General features: G+C 46.7%; 1 protein-coding gene across 2 annotated transcripts in view; it reads left to right on the forward strand.

Annotated features, from left to right (window-relative positions):
• Positions 1 to 22,938, forward strand: part of LOC106741119 (sodium/potassium/calcium exchanger Nckx30C) — a 72,009-nt gene that overhangs the window by 44,482 nt on the left and 4,589 nt on the right. For both annotated transcript variants that reach the window (XM_014612789.1, XM_014612790.1), the window contains exons 4-6: positions 7,988 to 8,259; positions 14,194 to 14,329; positions 18,340 to 18,592. In XM_014612789.1, coding sequence (XP_014468275.1) covers positions 7,988 to 8,259; positions 14,194 to 14,329; positions 18,340 to 18,592 — 661 coding nt within the window. The remainder of the gene's footprint in view (positions 1 to 7,987; positions 8,260 to 14,193; positions 14,330 to 18,339; positions 18,593 to 22,938) is intronic.

Consider the following 22,938-nt stretch of genomic DNA (forward strand, 5'->3'; position numbering starts at 1 on the left):
GCGAGTGTGTGTATCGGGACCCTGACCTAGAAACCGCCGCATATCGATCGTAACTAGCGAATCCGTACTCCGAGCTCGCCTTCCTTTTCCCTTCCTTTAACTCCGAAGCTTTAACGTCATCCAGACATCGCTTGAGATAATGTCGACGGCGACGACGACCAAGGACCCGCCGTTTTTATTACGCGCACCCGCCATTTGCGCCGCGTCGCGCAGTGGCGCACCGGAGAAAAGTTCAAGTCAACTTCGGAATCTTTCGATATGCTTTATGACGTCTCATTTTTTTATGTTTCCTCTTGAAACTTTAAATTCGCGTCGACAGCAATTTTTAAGGTATCTGATATAGAAATGAGGGATGAATAATTGGTTGAATAATTGGTGGAATCGGATATAAGGGTCTATTTACGTGAGATTCCTTTTTTCTTAAATTAAACGAGTAAAATATATATTCATTTTTATGACAATATACCGCTACTCGTCAAGCATCCCAAAATAACAGTCGATATATAAAAACGTTATTTTCTAGATTTTTAGGGTTTCTTCCACTTCCACACTATTGTGTGCCGTATCATCTCGCGCGATTCTCCCCGGGAACCGTTCTGCGAGTCAAACGAGATACCGCTCCCACCGTATCGCCAATATTTATAAAATAGCGCGTTTCTCTTTCTAATCAACCCGTGACACGGCACGGATCACGTCGTTTTAATTAAATCGAGCAAACGATTCCGTGCCGACGTTGTCGCGCGCAAACAGGCGTGAAAGCATTGTTCGAGCAAAGGAAATCGCCGCGAGCTGATCGACGCGCGCGCCGCAGACGGAATATTTATATATTCTATTCTTAATGAACGAGAGGGAAAATAATTGTGCGCGACGCATTGAAACTTTTTCCTCGATTCATATCGAACGCATTAATGTGTTCAATGTGTCGAAGGGGGAGAGAGAGAGAGAGAGAGAGAGAGAGAGAAAAAAACAGTCGCATGAATCGTTAATGACACATTTTTAGAACTCTCGCAGAACGCATAAGTGCGCGCATACATACACCGATTTGAACGAAGCGCGAAGAGAGTTGATGTTGCAAAAAAAAGCCGCGGGTTATAAAACTCGTGCGATGTTTACATTTTGTTTCGTATTATTACCCGGTACGTTCTCTTCTAGGACTGTGGCTGTCCACCTTAGCCCGATAGGTTGCCCGGTGCATAACGCCTCTGGACATACGGAAAAATGGTCTCAATCTTAGCTTATATAGCACTCACTTAACAGTTGCATCAGTAGGTCAAACATGTATCGTAAAGTTTAACAAACAGGTTGATACTCCGTCACGCGTTTTGTGTTATCGGAGCGATATTACCCGCCTTCTTTTTTTTTCCCCACGCTCTACAGCCGTCGAATTATTTATCATCGAATTATACGCACGCACACACGAAAGCGATAACTCCGTGTGCGAGAGTTGTGTGCACGATCGTATTCGTATCGTGTTACTACCGGCTATCCTTTGCCACGCAATTAATGCGATCACTAAGTCCGCATGATAATTTCATATGAATAGTTTTTAATTCTACAGATTGAATTTTAATGCTACCTTTAACAGCTTATTTCGACGCGAAAACAGTGAAATTTAACACATTGACAGCCGGCGACCTAAGAGACATTTAAAGCCTGAGCGCCGGCCTTATTCGCTTGTTTCTGATCACTGAATAGCCAAAAAAAAATATTTAAAACATTATATATTTTCGTAAAATAGTACATTTTATTTGTATATTCGTCACATACAATTTAACGGTAATTAAAAATATAAACAAAATTGAAATTTTTAATTTATAATTATAAAAAAAATACAGTTTCTCATTTCTTGGTGGATTATTACATATATATAACGTAAACAGAAAACAAAAGTTTTAATATTTAAGGCAAGTGTGGTATTTCTCGAAACATTGTCCAAGATGTAAAGGTACTAAGCATTCAGCACACATAAAATTACTCTCGCTTCTTTTTACTGTCGCAGCTACTCAAGCGACAGACTCAGAAATCCGCGCTTTCGCGGGGCCGGCGCTCAAGCGACAGACTCAGAAACCCGCGTTTTCGCGGGGCCGGCTGTCAATGTGTTAAGGTATCAGGATCGAAGTGAGGATTATATTATATCGTTAGAATTGAAATCGCACTTATTTTCTTATTTTAGCTCCTATATTATAGAATTAAAGATTTAACATGGGGCCAAAATTTCGACGTGGAGTACCGACATGCTCCCGCGACGATGAACAATTCATCTCCTTAATTATCGTGACACCTCCGACGAAAGATTCAGATTGTCGAATCGACCAAACATTGTTCGCCGACATGAGAAGCAAGACAAGGCGCATATAGACATTTTCATGTGCGTGGCGGACGCGAAACAACGTCGGGCACACTGTGCCCGACGAAAATCGGTAGAACTTGCGGCGATTCCTGTGTACCTCCGTGGGTTCTGGCCGACGAGGGCGGCGAGCTCGAGAGTAATCAATCACGGTCGGGTTTTGCATTACAATTACCTGGCACCCACGCCTTAATCGCTTACACGCGAGGTAGAATTCGATACCGGCAACCAACAACGAGGGGCCCCGGTTAACAAAATCGATCGACCTTAGTCAAAGCGTTTGGCAAAAGAAGCGGGCTATCGATTTTGCCGAGAAAGAGAGAGAGAGAGAGAGAGAGAGAGAGTCCCGGGGATGCGCTGGGAATGCGACGAGAGAGCAAAGGTGCAAAGGCCAAGGGTCTTTCTTAATCGCGGTCTCTTCGAGAACACGACATCCGTCGACTCGGAGAAAAAGCTCCGAGAGATAACGTTTTCTTCCCCCCCCCCNCTCCCTCCCTCACGGTCGCATTAAACAGCCACGTGATGTATTATCCGTGTCCGAGATTCGATTTTAGAGACAAACAAACGGCAGGATCAGCCCGGACTCGTTTCCGATCATTTCTCAACTCGGCCCCCGCGAAGGAACGAAACGGCAGGCTGGAATAATAGAAAATCCCGCCGGTTACTCGAGAAAGACACTCGCCGGTTGGCCTACGATCGGCAGGGCGAGTGGGAGGCCAAGGGGCGAGTAGTGCTCGGCACTCCAAGTCGGGTTTAATTTTCTGTATAATTCGCTAAACGACGCCGGATGACAGCGGAACTCATTATCCCCCTCGGTGTTATCGTGGTACCATTTTGAATTTAAAGGAAGATTACCCCGAGACAAGTTATCGAGAGAGCTGCGACGGAGCCGTCTCCGTCAGGGAAGAGTTCTGTGATCAACTCGGCCGGTGCTTTCAGGAATTTAATAATCCTTGATTTAGGCGACTCTCTCTCTCTCTCTCTCTCTCTTTTCATACAGCTCTGAACTTATAATGGTGATCGCCGAGTTATCAAACCCTTTTCAAAGACAGGCTGCATTATCGCGTTAAGATAAGATGAGATGATTACGCGAGACATATCACGTTCCTTGCTTGCTTTCTTCATTAGCGGATAAAATTGATTGTACAAATTCCCCGGATAAACTCGCCGGTTGGGAGAGGAATTCGCGAGGACGAATTGAAGCAAGTTCCCAGGGTCCTTCCCTCCGTTCGTTCGCGCCGTTCAATTGCGCGCACTCGATCCCGACGTCTCCGGCGATCGCCGGCGTAATGACCGTATTATTCCATCGCTGAAGAAACGCGAGACACTCTTCTCGCTCCTTAGCTGTTTTCCAGTCCGCTTAGACGTCTTTAACTACGCGCGATTTCCTCCGCTCGGCCGCAATTAGAGAAATACCCCCTTCGCTGCGGAGACGCTGCGGGCGTAACCTTCGCGGCGTCGTTCGCGGTGTCGCGGCACTTCACGCTATCCGGCTGGCTCACGTTCCTCTCATTCTCATCCGACAGCTGACGCCTTTAATTGTTTATAAAGCGCCAGCGAAGCCGTCCGAGTAAACGGGGTTGATTGAGTTTTGTGGGTTAATAGGCAGCGCCCTGTCGAGCCCGCTCTCCCAGCTGACCTACGAATCCACCCCCCCCCCCCCCCCCCNTCTCGACATTACACCCCTGACTGAAATCTTCATATATCCCGAGACTCGGTGGCCCGACTGTGAGTTTAACAGATTGAGACACGACGGCGAACCGACCTCTCCTCCTCCCGTTTCTTTTTGCCGTGGCTTTCCGTCCTTCCTCCGGACAGCTTGGCGAGGTCGATACTATTATACCATCGCACTCTACTTTCCTGCTCAGGGCTTCTTCGCCTTCCTTCCCTTTCTCACCTCGTGCCCACCTTCGAGGACAAAGGCCACTTACTTGGGCTTTTTCTCTTTGACCTACTGCTGCCACCGGCACGCAGATCCGTGATCCCTCGGCACGAAGCACGATAAGCGGCCCTGGGTGGCCCTTTTAAGCTTGACTTACGACGTACGGTGGTCATAGTTCGGTCCTTCTCCGCCGGTCGATCAAGCCGATCGATCGATTTTCGAAATCGAGCCCCTCGTCCCCTCGGTGATTTGTTTGTTGGGAAAAATGTCCGTCGGTCGCGTCGACCGCTCCTCGTTTTTCTTTCGCTTTTTTCTTTCCCTCGCTCTCTCTCTCTCTCTCTCTCTCTCTCTCTCTTTCTCGTAAGTTTGCAGTATTCTGAGCGGCAAACGGTTGAAAAATGGCATAATTCTTTCGAAGCAACAAAACCTTACACTTGAAAACGCAATTTATGGCTCTGCGCGCCGCGCAGGTATTTTTTATCGCTCGCCCCAACGTTCCCTCTTGTAAATTTCACAAAGCATCACAGGTACGAATGCGGACTCGTTTCACGCATCGCAGTGAGGTCCAATTTCTGGCGAGAACTATAGGCACGGAACTATGTACGCGCAGATAATGCGTTGCATATAGAGGCGTGATAAATAACAAACCGTGTTTCCGTCCAAAGTGAGAACGACTCAGCTCTATTTTCGTATAACGTCGAATTTCAGCCCCTACCTCTCTCTTTCTTCTTTTTCTCTCTCTTCTTTTCCTCGCCGTTTCTTCTTTTTATTTCTCTCTTCTTCGCCCCGCCCGTCTACTTTCGGTTCCGATCCGGTCCCGAGTGTCGTTTGGTGAGCGGCGGCCGCGGCAAAAGTTCGCGCGAACTGTGACATATTTGGAGCACTTCGCAGCTGCTTCGCGAAAATGGCGAAGGATTGTTAGTTATTCCGCAATACTTTCTGACGAGCGCAATCTGGCAGTGACTTGCAAGGTCGCTTAAAACATTACGCCTAATACGTTTCGGAGTCGCGACTCTCTACCCATATCAGTGGAACCTTGAGGGGCCTGTAAATAATTTTACGCTCCGTCATTTCTCCGTTTTAATTATCTGTTTAATTATCGTTTAATTATTCATCGTAATTATTCGCACGTAGAGAAGAGCGGATAGAATAAAATACATGAGAAATCCGTTAATGAAATCTAGCGAAACGACTACTTTAATTTAATAATCATAAATTTTTCTCCCTGCCCGGCTCCCCTCCCCCTCCTCCGGTATTTTTAGAATTTCCGTTCTTTATTACGATACGGTGGAAATTTAGGGAATACGCAACATGTAGTCATATTGCGGTTGATTTTATTGATTATCGTCTAATTAGGAAATCGGGCCGACTAAATATATTCGGGTATATATAATTCGACGGATTAATTCGTCATGCTACGGAATTATTTCGCCTCGTTGAATTAGATATCCTCTAATCGCGCGCGAAAGTGCGACAAATCCGTTTCTCGTTTATTAACGAGGGAGTCGCCAACGAACAAACGAACGGAGGGAAGACCCGGCGCGATCACGAGAAAGGTTTCTCTTCTCGGAGAAATAGATAATGCCGATTGATCGGCTACTTGTTGAAATAACGATGATTCCTTTTAGCGGGAGGGGCTATCAAGTTCTCGAATTCTCTCCCCGAAGCTACTTATAGAGCCCGTCTGTCCCAAATTATGCATGCCTCGTACACATGTCGCACTGACGGTCAATACACACACAGCGGAAACGGACGTGTGTCATCTATACCTGAAATGTGCTTCCTTATATATTTATAACCTCGCACGTGCACGAGACCATGTGAGTTCTTGCGAGTCCAATTGATCGATTGTTGCAATTTGTGACGCATTAGAGAGACGCATCGCACCGATCGCGAGGCTCCGCCCTCCCTTCTCCCCGTGTACGGAGGAAATATTGTGGCAAAAATTACCGCAATATTTTATAATGCCGGACCGTGTCGGAATGATGACTGAAATTACGACGTGTGTTGTGATCTCCTCAGTGATGCGTACACATAATGTGCGTCATTGCTAAAGATACACAACGTACATAATAATTTCACTCGTAACTCGTCCGGTATGGATGCAGCGTTGGAAAAAATGTTACGGTAATTTTCGCTACATTTTCTCCGCGTAAAATGTCCACCACCAGGCGGAAAGATCGAGGCTTGTTGCTTATCGCCTCTGCATGATGAGAAATTGACACACGCACACACGTAGTTTACGTATCGTAAGGCGTATTCCACCGGAGGTGGCAAGTTGCCATAAAGTAAGCGTTTGCGCGCATTCAATTTCCGCGCGATTCGCCGGCTTACATTCACATTCGAGGATTGCTTCTGAGTACATTTTAACGAATTCCCGTATGTTGTCCCCAACGTTGGAGACCGTAGAAGTAAGTTCGTAGTCACATTCCCCCCCCCCCCCCNGTATTTTGGTACGTTTGTAGAAGTAGGTAAAGGGTAGAACGGTGTAGCTGTGTGCATGCGGGACGAGATTTTGACGTATCTCGCGATTATCTCGAAGTTGCATTTTCAACCTCCCCGCCAGCGTTTTACGCTGGAGTTTCTCGACGCTGGAAATCGACGATGCGAATAAAGAAGAAATTTGAGACTCGATGTACACGCACACACACACACACACACAACGGGGTACACGTCGATATTTCGTAATGTTTCGCGTTCGGCCTGGCGTGAAACAAGAACAAGAGACATCGAGCGAGAACGACGGGGATATTTCCCTATTTCCGGATCGCAATCGGAACTCGGCGAAGCGCGGAATCCGCGAACTGTACAAAATTTGCCCGAATGCAACGGACTCGCCGCGATATAATGTAAACGGTCGCTAATGCCGTACAGCGGCAAATATTGGCTTAATTTCCGACAAAAAGTTCCGAATGTAATATTAACGTCGCGCGCACGGTAGAATACAATTTTCACAGAGCCGTGCTTTTTAAATCATAACTCATCGGCTAATTAATTTGAAACGCAAAACTGATATTTCGTAGTTCACACTCCGACTCGATCCTCGAATTAAGCCGGCGTTGCGGCGATGAAGAATGTCAAACCTCCGCAGGGAGTTCATTTATCCGACAGCGCAATTAAGGAGATTGTAAGGTGAAATGAGTTTGATAAGAACACTTATATACCTCTTTCTATTACCTGTCTCTGTATTAGATCAACTGATGTATAAATATAGCATTAATAAGAAAAATAGAAAATAATATTTTCGTATTTGAAATATCATGTACACATGTTTACCTCAACTTTATTTAAAATTAACATTCATTATTTATTATTTGGATAGCGAAATAAATGTATAGGAACGTAATTTTGCTTGGTGTACACGAAATTTATGAGTGGCCTCCTTGATGCGTCACTGAAAATACGACATTAGCCTTATAACCTCCCTTAATTAATGCGTTCGACCAGCAACGTTGATACACAGAGAAAAAAAGTTTCTTTAAATTTAGTATATATGTACGCTTGACTTGTACTGTTTGAGAAACCAAACGAAATTCTATGTGTTGAATCAAGCATTCGTTTGTTTGTTCTATTCCGAAAAAAGGAGAAATACAAATTTGTTTCAATAGAAGAAATTTGACAAAAGCCGAGGAAATCTTTTTCTCTGCGTACGATCGAATTCTCGCGGTAGCGTGACGAAAGCTTCGAGACGATCGCGCGAACGAAAGCGATACCGGTGGCCCCTGCCCTCATTAATCTGCATCTCTGATGCTGTTCAGGCAAGGTGGACGAGAAAGCGACGCAGCTGCACGCGATAGCGTCGCTGAAGGTGCTGCTGGACGCCACGAGGCCGCACAACGGCGCCGCGACGTCGACCGCGGCCCATTATTCCGGCGCGCCCTCGAAGGAGACGACGCTGCAGCTGCAGCAGGGCTCGCAAGGCACCACCACGACCACCACGACTACGACCACTACCGCCGGCACCACCGCCGGTATTCAGGAACTTCCGAACGGCGGTATTGCCGTCGGTATCGACGCTGGCCTCGAATCGGTAATTGTCGTTCACGAAGGAATATCCGCAATACTCGGTGCTGATGGACCCAATCGATGAGTTCCGTCTCATCGCGGAACCGGGACCACATCCAGTCGCACGACGTGTATCTCGCGAAAATTCTCCCCGAGAAGGCGTAATCGTAAACGTAACGTAGGATGTAAACTTAACTTAAATTGAAGAACCAATCGGGATATTGCTTTAGGTTTGTGCACTCTCAGAATAAGATGGAAGTGGTATTCCGCATGTAACTAGGGTTCACACCGAATAAATAGGACTGGTCAATTCCTAGTCATTTCTGCGAGAAACGTCGGAACGAGGCAGACTCAGATCGAACTCGGGTTTTCCGCTTGTCAGGCATTCGCTCTTACCGCACTGAGAGGAATTATAGTTATTTTCGGCCTCAACTATATTCTTCTTTCGGTTTTAAGACAAAAATAGTAATATGGTAAGATAGTAGTAGTCAAGTATTTTTCTCTCAGCGTTATTTGGACTCTACGTTAGCGACATCTTCCGCTTTCCCATTTAAGGCATTGGTATCGTGAAATCCATATTTCAATATTGAATTGGTACCTCGCCGGTCTCCGGTACCGGCCGAATTCCACACCATTCCTACATGGTTCGCGCTGTATTCCCGCGGGCTCAAGTATTTCCACGATTTCGTGGATGCAGCGAGGAAGAGCGTGGCGAGGGTTCTCAAACGCAAATTCCCGTTGTTATTGTCACAAAGTCGGTCGATAGGTCGTCTCCATGGAAATTAGAAGTGACCGCGCATCGTTCGCGGGGATTCGGAGATCTGGGCGTTTGACGGTGTGTAAGAATCTCACGGAACCGTGATTCGTTAGACATTCACGCCTCCGGCGTGAGAGAGAATTGGAATAGTTGGGGCGTGTTTGCCGTGTTGTCGTAAAAACAAAAGGGAGGCCGAGAGGGAGCACGCTGATTGGAATTTGTCGTTCCACTTTTCTTGGTGAAACGCTCGTGATTCGGCCGCGCGCGCGCGGTGTATCCGGCCGTCACGTACGAAAACGTGACCGCTCGAGCCGAGTGCCGCTGCTGTTTTCGCACGACGTGTGACCACCGCGGGAATACGTGCGGCCAGTCAATTCGCGACTCGATAAATCGCCACGGTGAGCTAATTTCGGGATTACGTTATATAACATCGCGTATATCGGTGTCGCGCGCGCCTCAGAGCACGCGTCGCGAAGGGCACGTCAGCTCGATATCGTAACGCTCTACTTTCCGTAGTGAAATGTTTGCCCCTATCACGAGTTGGATATCCCGAATTAGAATAGCCCGGCTTAATTTCCACAATACTGCGAATCACGCAAAGTAATCCCTTTTAACCCGCACGTCGAACGTCGCTTTGAATAACGTAAGCATTCCACTCTCCCCGGTAATTCTGAGCTTTCCGCTTCTCGTACAGGGCGCGCTCATTGATCCGAAATCGAGGGAGAGTGCGATTGGTTGTAGTTGTGCAAAAAGGAGCCTGCGTTTCGAGAGAAACATCTCATACGTGATTCAAAAAGTATAGATAGCACTGAGGTTCTCCACAATTCGTTCGAAAAAAGTATGGCCAAGCATGGTCCTTTCCCTTCTTCTTAAGAGTCATTGACAAGCTTAACCCTTGAGAAAAACCATGAATAAATAAGCACAACAAACGCAACGAGTAAAAATGGCACAATTGGTGGAAAATAAAAACTGTTTTTTGATTAATCTTAGGCGCCCATAAGATTTGGATCTTTTTGTCTTGCGTATACGGAGAACAATATTTTGCTGGCACAGCGAATTGTTCGTTATTATAGCAACTAACAATTTGTTAGCAAAATATTGTCCTTCATGTAGAAAGACGTATGGACTACCCACATGGAGAAAAGTTCTGCTGGAACAGCGAATTGTTTGTTATAGTGACAGTAAAAAGATTTGTTACGCGGGAAAAGTAACTTTGCTGTTGCAGCGAAACGTCGTTGCAACAGCAAAACAAAAAGAAATTTAGTTGGCGTAACCAAATTGTTTTGCTGCCCATATATCCAGCAAATAGCAATTAATATTGTTAACAAATCTTTCCGCTGTCCAAGCAAATTTTTTTCCCGTCACTGTATCGAAAAACAATTTGCTGTTCCAGCAAAATTCATTTTCCCCGTGCAAGGTGGTAAAGAAAATCTTAAAACTTATGATTTTCATAAGACTCATAATTTCGTGGGGTGGAGCCTACCTGCACAAGTACGGCCAATTTTCTCTTTCGGAGAAAAGAACTTCAGCCCCGCGGTTGTTAATAAGTATACTGATGAAAACCGGCGTACAGCGGAGCACTTCGGAATAGACAAAGAATGGGAGTTCAGAAAGATAACGGCTGTTGCCGCTTGTCACGTATGTGGCAGCCGGCCGGGGGTCTCGCACACCCCGAGGATACCACTGGCGGCAGCAGTAGTTACAGTTGGCATTACGGGGGTGCCTTAACGCGCGAGCGCGCACATGGGTGTAAAACGACACGTCGCGCTCATCCATTAAGCCTTATCGGGACAAGCGCAATTTTCACGCCGCGCCGCGCGAACCCGCGAACTTCGCGATCATAAATCAGCGGGCCGCTCGATATTTGTCGGCTTTGCGAACTTTAAAGTTCATTCAAGGTTATTTTGCCTTACTCGCGGCGAACTCGGCCGCGCGAGGGGGCCGTGAAATACGGGGACTCGAGGCTGTCGCGGCTGATAAGATTTCGCGAGACGCGCCGCGCTAGACGACGGGTTGTACGATCGTCGTTAGGAATGAAAGAGAGAGAGAGAGAGAGAGAGAGGAGGGGGGGGNNNNGGGGGGGGGGAGGGTGAGAAAAAGGAAGGTCGAGGATCGATAGGGTTTTTATCTATGTCGGACGTCGCGACGATGTCCTCGCGGCGGGAAATTTTCTTTCTTGTCGCTTTCCGTTTCTCCGGGGAGAAACGCTTGGCGGGACGGTCGATGCGAACGAAGGCGAGAGAAAGAGAAAAAAAACCTAACGAGCGCGATATTGCTTGTCTGAGCTCCCCTCTTCCCCCTCTGCCGTTGTTCATCAGATGCTATCGCGGCGAATTCCGTCCACACTGTGGCGGACGGAGATAAATATTCAATAATTCTTACCGACGCGCGGTTAGACCGCGACGCGATAGGAACGCGCGTTCGAAAGAGCGAGAGAGAGAGAGAGAGAGAGCTCCTCATTTCCCGTCCCCGCGCTGACCTCCAACTTCGGCGAGTCCTATCGCTATCCCGCTTCGGCTTCTTTTGTAATTCCCGGCGGGTTCTTTAAAGTGACGTCGCGAGTCGCAGATCCGGCAAACGGACGGGCACGGTGGCGTAGGCGTGATTCGCGCGCGCGCTATCGGAATCCCATTTAAGCTCGTTTAACGCTCGACGGTAACACGCTCGAGCGAACGAGCATCCCAGAATCGACTCGGAATCCGCGAAACAAATATTCCGCGCGAGGGTACGAGTATCCCCGCAAGACGAAATGGCTGATCGTCGCTCTCTAATTAAAAGAGAGAACGTCCCGCGGGCGAGCACGGCAACGCGGCGGTAGCCGTCGCGACAAATTGCCGGCGAGCGCGACCCTCGTTTCAAATCGATACGCCACATCGTGTCATTTTCTTGCGTCAAACATCCCCGACCCCACGGCTTTTATCGCCGCTCTAACGTTTATGTTTACCGCGTCGTTTGTCGCGGGCGATGCGCTCGCTTAAAAGGTGCATCGCACGTAAGCGAGGCACGTATTCTCTCCGGCGTCTTATCCCGGCATCGGCCTTCGATAGCCGCGCTTTTACGATCAGGCCAAGATCGACTCTCCGGACGAGCCTGATTGAATCAGTCGCGATATCCCGCGAGCTTCCGTTAAGTACGCCTCTCGCACTTTCCAGTACGCGATTCTATTTTAACGCTTATTGCTCGCTACTTGCCCGCGAACGGGTGACGTCACGCCGCCTAGCCGTAACGGCTAGAGGAGAGCCACATATGACCCACATCAACGACGCGAATACCTTCTCGAGGCGCGTGTCGCGTTTGAATTTCTTCCCAGAGCTGGAAATTATACTCCGGGTTTCGCATTTCTGAACGCTTCCGGCACGTTATGTTCGGACAGCGAGATCTTGAAGTGTGAAAAGCTGAACATTCGGACATCCGGATATTCGAATGTTCGAATATCTGAAACTTCAAGAACTGGGAAGTACGTGTTGTTCGTTTTCGTAGGTAATTTACTGTCTCTATCCTCTCTATTTACCGGCTATCCGTGCAACCTAATACAACTGAAATTTAGTTATCCGAGTTTTTAGCTGTAAAAGTTAATTTTCATACAGCTATGATTATTAGCCGTGCATAGAAAAAAAAGAATTAATTATCTCCCTCAGCTAGAAAGTAGGTCTGGCAGCTAAATTTCATTTGCATTACACGGATAATTAGTTTCTAGCTGTGGGATCTAATTTTTTTCTCCCCCGTATAACGGCAAGGTCGAGAGCGTCGCGTATGCGCGTCGCATTTTTTCCGTAATTTTGACTCAGAAGAAGAAATTCAGAGTATCGACTTACTTTTGCACCGGCAAATATCTAGTCGGGCGTCCAACATCGCGTGAAGTGTTGCCGCAGCCCTTCTCGCGTCGTCCGCGTTCCTACGATGACTTTTGCATCGGAGCACCGAGTGACGTGGGCGTGCGAATGCGCGCGCGTAATCGTCGATCCCGAATTGGGAAGCCATCCCCTGGTAGCGAAAATCGGAAATCGACCGATCGTTGGAAGTTCACGGGGGATATTAGCCAACGCTCGAGGTATCGCGAGAACGCGCGCGACCCGATGAAGCGAGGGATTCGCAGCAGTCGGCTTTGTCCCAAATGAGCGAGGAAGAGGCCTTTTCATTTTGAATGCATCGGGAATCTGGGTCAATGCTGCACCCACCCGCCGTCCGCTTGCCGGCCGCTTTCCACGGATAATCGGAGCAAAGTCACCAACCGTCCGGTTTTCCGCGCGAGTTTCCGGATTTGCGGCTGACGGCTCGACGACGACGACAGCGCGACCGGGGATCGCCGGACGATTCGGTTCAGTGAGCGTCGTCCTCCTTGATTTTACAACAATGCGACGAGAGAAAAGAGAAAATTTGCTTCGTGAGAACTAGAAGTTTCGTTTCTTTCGGCCGAAATGCGTCTGGCTGTTCATTCCCAAGTAGATCCAACCGAACTTATTTTTCAGCGCGACTAGTACGAAGGATAGTCCTGAATAAGCAAGCGAAACTATGTGTGCAAACACATTCGGAACAGAGATCGGTCAGAATTATTACGAGCAGCGGGATACATTTCCTCCCGGGAACGACGCGAAGAGAGAGAAAGTATCGGTGGTGGTCTGCGAATGCAAGCGTACACACACGATGGCATCGCGGTCGCTCGCGGCCGAATAACGGAAAGGGACTTTGTGCCTTTGCTACAACTCGGTGGTTTTTAAAAGGGCCTCTGAGCTCTGCTCGGTATCTCTCGAAAGCGCGCGCGCGCGCAAACCTTTCCTCCACATTCTTCAGCACAGCGGAGTTAACCCGTGTGTGCGGCGCCGATCTGACGCGCGCGTTCGGCCTCACATGTTAAGCGAACGGGGCGCGCGGGGAAAACAGTTTTGCTGGAATAGTAAATTGTTTGTTAATATAGCGACATCGAAAGGAATTTCTTCGGACAGCAGAGAGATTTGTCGAGAATATTAATTGCTATTTGCCGGATGTACGAACGGCAGGATAACTTGGCTGCGCCAATTGAATTTCATTGCTGTCGCAACGACGTCTTGCTGCGACGGCAACGTCATTTCTTCCAGGTTCCAAGAAATATCTTCGCCGTCACTATGTTAACAAACAACTTGCCGCTCCAGCAAAACTTGTCTTCTCCATGTGATTTTACCAGAGCTTTGTTCACTCTTCGATTTATGCGTTCTTCGTTTGCAGGGCGAAGAGGATGAACCTCCGGAGGCCTTGGACATGGGCTGGCCTAGCAGCCCGAGGAAAAGGTTAACCTACATCTTGGTCGCGCCAATCTTATTTCCCCTTTGGTTGACGTTACCGGATACGAGAACACCCAGAGGTAATCGTCGATCAATCATCTTTTCACACTCTTCTGGTTTGAAACGCAACAAATTGTTCCCTTCTTACTCAGCCGCACGCCTTTCTTGACTTGAACGGTGTCGTTTTACCTTGATCTCTCGGTCTCGCGATGGCAAAGTGAAATAATTCGGTATTTTAGATACTTTCCCCTTCTTTCTCTCGCGGAGAATTATACTTTGAAACGAAGGCAAAGGTTATAACGAGCTCAAGAAGAGAGAGGGAGAGAGAGAGGTCGGGCTGAATAAAATTCTTCGCGTTTTCGCTCGTTCGACAGATGGAGACTGTGTATTTGCACTAACACTTCGTTCGATAGCCCGTCTGCCTTCGATGTCTTCACTGTTGACTGTTCCGACAGCGATATTAGATTCTCGTCTATCGATAAGTAATCGGTCCCGAAAGGAGAGAAGAGGCCGACGAGAGCTGCGACAAAATCAAAAGTAGGACCTTTGTTAAGCGCGAGGACGATTGAGCGATCTGATTTACATCTCTTGCGTCCGTCGCGAGAGATCCGAACCTCCTTCCGCCTGAGAAGTCAATTGGGATATTTACGAAATGAATACGTAAACCTTTGAGAGCGGAAAGGGACGTCCTAATATATTGAAAGATAGATAGAACGAAGGGGACGAGGCGGAGCGAGGGGGAGATGGAGCACTTAATCGGTAAATATATTTAACTTCGTTCCGAATCAACATTTATTATTTAAGTAATGAAATAAACGTGCGGAAACGTAATTTTGCTCGATAAATATGAAATTTATGAGCGGGGACCCTCTTGACGCGCCATTGAATATGCGACACTAATGGGCGATTCATCCTTAATGCCTCTTCCCATCGTGTCGCTCTTTATCCTTCCGAGTGAAATAGCGCCGTTAGGAGGCGGTGCGGAAGTACGACGGGATAATTTCTGGTCCAATTTTCTTGTAATAACTCGTTGCCCGTGCCGTTCGCTCTTCCGTCGCGAATAAATAGTCGTGACCGGTGGCGAATAATCGAAGAACGATGTATATACGAGCGCGCGTTTGTTGTTTTTTCTGCTGCGCGTCGCGCTCGAGAGCGCGATAAATCGCAAGGTGAAATGAATTCTCGATCCTCCCAACGGATGATTGCCCGAGGATCACGACTCGTTAGGGCTCGAGAATTTCTCACGCTACGTAAACTATCCGGCATCGGATTTTGTATACTCGATTACACGCAAATTGTATATCTAACGTCTCGCTTTCTCCGCCCGTCGAAGCGTAAATGACGATTTATCGCTCGCCGGAAATATTAACTGGCGGAGGAAAGGAGGCACGGAGAAGCGTTCCGAATGTGCCATTAATTACAACGCAGACTCTCTCCCTCCCCCCTTGCTCCCTTCAAACGGATATGTATTTGTTTCTTTTTTCTTTCTTTTTTTTTTTCAAACCGCTGAAACTCGCCTGAGGGTCGGATTAAATCCTATCAATCAGCGGAGACGTCGCGTAGCGCTCTCGCTTGCCTCGTATCGATCCCCGGGGTAATATCGGTGTAACTCTCCGGCGGAAACGCGGGATTCCGATCTATCGATCTCTCGTCGTCGAAGCCTCGCCGGGTAGGCTCGAGATGGCAAATTTGTCGTATCAATAAGGCGGGTCGCATCAAATGGCATTCATAATTACGATCCCGCGTGAGTTCGCCCTCTGCCAGCTCACGTGTGTCTGTTTTTCTCTCTCTCTCTCTCTCTTTTCCCACTTTTTTTTTCACTGATTACGCGGTCGATGTGTGTATTAACCCTTTGCACTCGAGGGCTCCGGAGCGGAGCCATTTAAAATTTGTCTTCAAACTCGAGGGCTCCGCTATGGAGACAATGCAAATAACTTTCAGTTCATAACATAAGGACAAAGACAAATCGTAAAAACTATTAGGATATTCCGCTCTTGCTATTTGCATTTGAATTTGAAGAGTTTGAAGACAAATTTCAAATGACTCCGCTCCGGAGCCCTCGAGTGCAAAGGGTTAACTTTTGCGGATGCAAAACTTCGTCGAAGATGCGCGACATGGGAAGCAGGACGAGCCGTTCTCGAGAGAGCCTCCTCGGGAGAATGTCGCGAAGGTTTGCTCCCGCGAAGGATGTGACCGACGCACTCAATCGGGTCGCGCGTCGTTATCGGGTGGGAACGGACGAGTTTCTGTTTAATAATAAATGTTATTATATATTTATATGTATATATATATATAAAGACATGCGCGAACGGCGCCGTTATTCGCGCTGCTATTTCGCGTTGCCGCTCGCCGCAGCTTCCATCAATCACGCGCGCACTGCATTATCTCAGCCTATTAAACATGCCTCTATTGCGACGCCACAATGCCATTGCCGACGAAAGATGATATTGACACGCTAATTTCGCATTGGGGACTGATTGTTGCGCGCACGTACGAATGCAATAGATTGCGGCACGCGCGCGCACCACGCCGATTCCATTGTCGACTAAAATTCCGATATGTCCTTTGAATCTCGGCAATCTCTGCCTTTGATTACCGATCTATTAACATAGCCGTTGGCACGATCAATTAATGCGAGGTCGCGCGCGCGTCGCGAAACGCACGGACGAACCTGTCGACTCGCCTCCGCCAATGCGGCGTCCGTTTGTTCTCGAATTATTGCTGCGCGTTGAAAAATTTGTGTAAGAGAGAATAAATGATGGTCGTTTGTTTTTCCTCCTTTTTTTCCCTCCTTTTTTATTTGTTTTTCTATACACTGGCAAATGTCCCCGATTCTCCAAGTGACTCTCTCTCACCTCCGAATTTGTTCCCAAATTACACGCGATACGATCAGTTCCGCTGCCGATATTAAAATATCGCGTTCGCGAAAATCAATGGATCTCCCTCTCTCTCTCTCTCTCTTTTTTTTTTATTTCGAAAACACGACGAGCGCGAATATATTTTTCACACCGAATTAAAATTTACTTCCGTCCCTCCTCCTCCTCCGCCTCTCGGATAAACACGGCGGTGGGATAATTAAAACTGCGCCCGGGCTGAAATTTGATTAATCTCGCTTAAATTAAGCAAATTAGTCGTCGCGCAGCGTCTCCGTTGCATAATAATTGCATTTATTCCGATTAAAAGATACTGATACGGGAGGAACGAATCGGCGAGGGAAACTTTCGTTTTGTTTTTCCAGCCGGCGAAGTCGGCCGCGCGATCGTAATAATTGGCGGGGGATGGGTTCCGCAAACGGCGTGGCGATCGGTCGGGCGCATTTAGCATACTTAAACTACTCCCGTTAATGGGAACTACAGCCAGCTACACCGACGTAGAGAGCGTTGGCGCCAAAGTGGGCCCGACTGCGGCATAATTCCGCTCCGGAGGAACAGCCCTGTCGCGGAAAAGAGGAAAAGGGAGGAAGCGAGAGCGATACGACGACTTTTCGCGCACCGACCGTCCCGACGATTCCCACGGGTGAGATTAACCGCGCGTGGATACCCAACGTCGCGATACCCGATATCGGTGTCAGCGAGTTTACGCGGCACGATTAATAAATCGCGCGTGTCCTCCATGAGGATGCGCACGGTGTGTACGCGTGTATATGCGGGGGAGACCGAGTCTAGATAGCCCCAGGGGGTATATTGCTATCGTGTGCTTTTTTTTTTTAGTATGTATCTTGAGGGGAACAGCGGGTACAAATTCGTGAAATGATCCTTTTGGAACGCGCAGTCCCCGGCCATTATTAGACGCTCCTTAATTCTGTACAATTCATCGACTCCCGAGGATCAACTTTGTAATACGGCTTATCTATCGGTCGAATTATGTTAAGGAACTGTTATATTATTCTATAAAAGGTATTTTTTATGAAGTCATTAAAATCAGAATAATATTACAGTTGAAAAGAAAAAAATCAAGGAAAAAGCTGATTCATAGCAGTAGCAAAGTAAATTTTGTCTGAGAAGTTGTGTGACGTCAAAATTCTAAAATACGCGGCCCCAATCTTCCCTATGTGTGTAACACAGATGCCGCGCATCCGTTTTAATTTCAGGGAAGAAGTTCTTCCCGGTGACGTTCATCGGCTCGATCTTCTGGATCGCGGCGTACTCGTATCTGATGGTCTGGTGGGCGAACGTCGCCGGCGATACGGTGGCTATACCGCCGGAGGTGATGGGCCTGACGTTCCTCGCAGCGGGCACCAGCATACCGGACCTCATCACGAGCGTGATCGTCGCGAGGAAGGGATACGGCGATATGGCGGTGTCGAGTTCTGTCGGCAGCAACATCTTCGACGTAACCGTTGGGTGAGCATCATCATCGTCCTGACTTCCCGACCTCTCCCGACGATCGAGACGCGGTGTCTCGCGATGTATCACCGCGCGATACTACAGGCTATTCTCTCTCTCTCTCTCTCGCTTCTGTATGTTTCCGGAGATATCCCGGAAGACGGTCGACGTTCGACACACTTGTTTAATATAGAGATATCGGTATATTTCATTTCGCTCTCGCGACGCGCTTTATTACGTTTATCGAATGCTATTGAACGGAGGGCACTTCGCGAACACTCGAGACACTGCGTCACCTCACTTTGCTCGTATGAATATTACAGTCTCTCTTTCTTATTCGCTGCAAAAATTCCCTTTTCCCCTTCTATTTTCTTTCCATTTTTTTACGATCCGCTGAGAATATAAAAATTCTTATCCACTCTCGTCACACGAAAAGCCAGAGCTGAGAAATATCCCGAGTTGCCGGTGAAGAGTGATCCCTGGGAAGTAATATTTTATTAGTATAATATTGCATTAGCGAGAGCGAGAGAGAGAGAGAGAGAGAGGGAGAGAGAGAAGGAGATGTATTAAAAGAAGAGTGAAAGATAAGTACTGTCGAGGAATCGTACTCTCACAGTTGCCACTTTGTGCCACACGATACCATGTTGCAACAACGTGTATACGTCATCTCGTTGATCTTATACGTGAATAGAGTTCCGCGATACACCTCGATACGTACGAAATGGGATTGCTAGACTCCATATAAATAAGAAATATGGAAAAAAAGAAATATAAGAGAGAGAGAGAGAGAGAGAAAGAGCATCTCTTATAGAAAGCGCAGAAGGTCATATTGATTTCTCTTAGGCAGGATTATCTCGAACCTCGTAAATACAAATGAGAAAAAAAATTAGATTCTACAAAACATAGATTATTGTGCGTGAACCAAATGATGTAGATAACAGAGCGAGTACCGTGGTGTGAGCTCGCGGCACAGATCGCAGACATTCGCCAGATACTTACACGAGGATCTTTGAATCATTTTTCTCCGCTCTCGTCGAAATCACGCTAATGTGCGAAGCTTCAGTCGCGCGACTGAGAAATTTAATACGCCCCCGCGAAGGCAGACGTTGTTTTCTTTATTTTTGATCCCGCACTCATTTACGTCACGTTATTGAGGGATCGATTAACGGGGAGGGCTAAGTGCCAAAGAGACCGAGAGGAGCTTATTCGGCAAGCGATATCAATCTCGGATTTCGGCAACGTTGATCACTCAGGCGGAACGAGCGAAGAAACAGGGTTTTCAGGGCGATGTTTCGCATCGAGTGAGAAAATACTATCGGTCGATTTACGTCTCATTTAACGCTCTATATTATTATTATTATTATTATTATTATTAACGTAACGTTCGACGGGATCGTTGTAACCGAAAAGTAATCAGCAGCGACATTCTCTTATCGAGTCTCTTTGAGCTTCGGCTTAGGGGCCATTTAACAATTATGTCGTACTACGAGGGGATGAAGGAGGGGGTCTATTAGCTCGCGTGACGACCTGTGATGGCAGGGAGGGAAGAGTAAAGGCCATGGAATGTCATCATTAGATGGCATCATTTGTAAATATGGATGCGCGTGGTTATCCACTTTGTTTGCACTCGTAACACATTTGGTAACGTTTGGTGAAATTGTTCAAGTTTCGACATGATGTTTTACGTTAATAACCAAAATGTTGATTTTTAAATATTTATTTTTCCGAAAACACAACTTTAACTAATTAAAATTATAAAATAAATTAATTTGATATCGTATGCCTAAAAGTTATTTGTATTTTAGAAAGAGCAGCGTGCGATCTAATAACGCAGATTTGAAAAATTTACTTTTCTTCTGCGATCTGAGAAAAAAGTTTCCCATAGTTTTTTGTGCGCCGAATACAAATCCGCAAGGAAAAATGCTCTATCAAGACAAGTATTATCAAAAAATTGCGATTGAAACGCCCCAAAAACGCGTTTTTGACTATTTTGGAAAATTTATAGCTGACGAATTCCGGTGCAAAAGATTTCGAAAAGGACTTATATTCGAAGTTTAAAAAATCCCTTAAAACACACAGTTTTTGTGGGAAGCTTCGACCCTATTTTTCTCGTAAACTTAACGTGATAGAACACTTTTACTTGCAAATTCGGATTCGGCGCACAAAAAATGATAAAAAACAGTTTTTGTTTTCCAAACCCCAAAATTATGCAGAGACCTATGTAATTATTATCCATAATGTGGTTATAAGCTATTTTTTTATTCTATGTGTTAGTGCAGAAGGAAAGGATAATCCCGCGTGTAATATCGGAAGAGGGCGAATACCTGTGACGAAATTGTGGCGGAAAGGGAGGATAAAAAAATATATACCAAATTTAATGTGACGTAAGTTATTGAATGGTCCTTTATCCGAAAATTCAGCCGATGAGTTAATATCGTTAATATCATTGATAAAGCACACAATCACCGTTTTTCGTCATTTTCTATTTGCTCCCTCATTTCCGTCCACCAAATACGAGACGCGCGCGCACTCGAGTTCATCGCGATACTCCGCTTGTATTACCAGTGGAAGAAACGATGCCATTATTATTCATATTGTGCACTCCGGGATTGTATGCGCGGCCAATGGTTGGCACAGTTATATCGATGTTATGCTGAATGGAACCGTACTTAGCTCATCTCCAAATATGCATTCGCTTCGAAGATACATTCGCACGCGCGCGATTCGCATCATTAGACGCGTAATTGGATGCTACCTGTTAATGCGTCGATATTGCGAGGCAATATCTCGGAAGCAGACGAAGTTCAAAATGCTCTCGACGTTCCCGAAAGGCAGAGTCCGTTAATGGCAGGGAGAGAGAGAGAGAGTGAGAGGGGGGGGGGGGGGNGGTGAGGGGGGGAGGGCACTTGTTTTCCCATTGTCGCGTTATTACCTCCATTCCTTTATGTTTTGCGACGGCACAAATCGAAACAGCACGATGAGCATCCGGAGAAGGATACGATACCATTTGGTCAGACGCGAAATATTATTTCATAATCCTTGCACTTGCAACGGTATCGCGAGCATCATCGGGGAACTTTGCCGATGCTATTCGGACGATGTCAGCATCGCCGGTCGGAATCCTCAGAAAACGGAAATTGATAGGCGGCAGAAACGATTACGGCTCGTAAGATATCAACGGCACAGTGAAGCTCAATAGACGAGTCGAATAATATCGGAACAATATTGGGCTCTCTCGCGTGTGCGCGAACACAATGCATTTAATTGTGTAGTACATATATACATACGGGATCCGTATTGTACTAACGTCACATACTCATATATATATATATATATACAACAGACCTTAATAAAATACCTTTTATAGAATGTCTATTCTGACATATATGTGACGTATGTTGACGTTAATATAATATGAATATATACGTATATATATATATGAATGTGCGCATACAGGATGTCCAAAAGTTCCCGCATGCAGAGTGTACAGGGAAATTCTTCGTATCAAAAGAAGTAAGTTTTTCCTCAGCGAAAATGTCGAGAAAGGTCATTTTATAGACTTTTCAATTTTCAATATAACACATCTTTGAAGCTAAAGCTAAGCCTTAAAATTCTGTTTAAATAAAGTCTACTTGAAATTAACCAAGGAAGATAATTTTGCTACTCATTTGTTCGTCCGAAGCTCGCAAGAACCCTCATTTTTGTCAATTACTTGCTTCTCGGATACTCGTTGTTCGAACGCAACGGCGAAGGAGAAAGTTACTTCTTTCAGTATCGAAAATCTGCCGGTATACACCCCATATGCAAGAATTACGGGGCACCCTGTATGTACGCGCATACGTGTGCTCTTTCTCATAACGTACGCTCGCGCATGCGATACGAATCGGAATTCTGCCGACGGTTGAGATCGGACGAGGGCGGAGGAGGCGTGCGGTAGCCTGGACCGGGCCGTCAAGGAATTCTCGCTATTTCACTGTAATCGCATTCGCTATTCGTTTCCCCGGCATTATTATATTGTTGGCGCGGGAAATACCGCGAATACTGTTCCGGGCTTACTCTCTCGCCGCGCGGAAAAGGTCTCGAGGATCTGGCCGTTCGGGAGCCGCCGCCCCCGAACCGACGCGTTTGATAAAAATGCGCAATCGTGCGGCATCGCCGATCAACGATCGGCTGCCAACTGGCAGGTTGCCTGGCAAGGAAGCCGAGAAATATTTTTCCGTGTGTTTGTGCGCATTAGGCTCGCAACTGCCACGTCAAAGGATACATGGTGTATCTAAGGCACGTCGACGGCATTGTTACGGGCAAACGCATAAATTATTGATATCATACTTCATATATATATATATATATATATATATATATAT

This window comes from Dinoponera quadriceps, unplaced genomic scaffold (assembly GCF_001313825.1).
Source record: "Dinoponera quadriceps isolate SergipeBrazil2010 unplaced genomic scaffold, ASM131382v1 scaffold367, whole genome shotgun sequence".
NCBI lineage: Eukaryota > Metazoa > Arthropoda > Insecta > Hymenoptera > Formicidae > Dinoponera > Dinoponera quadriceps.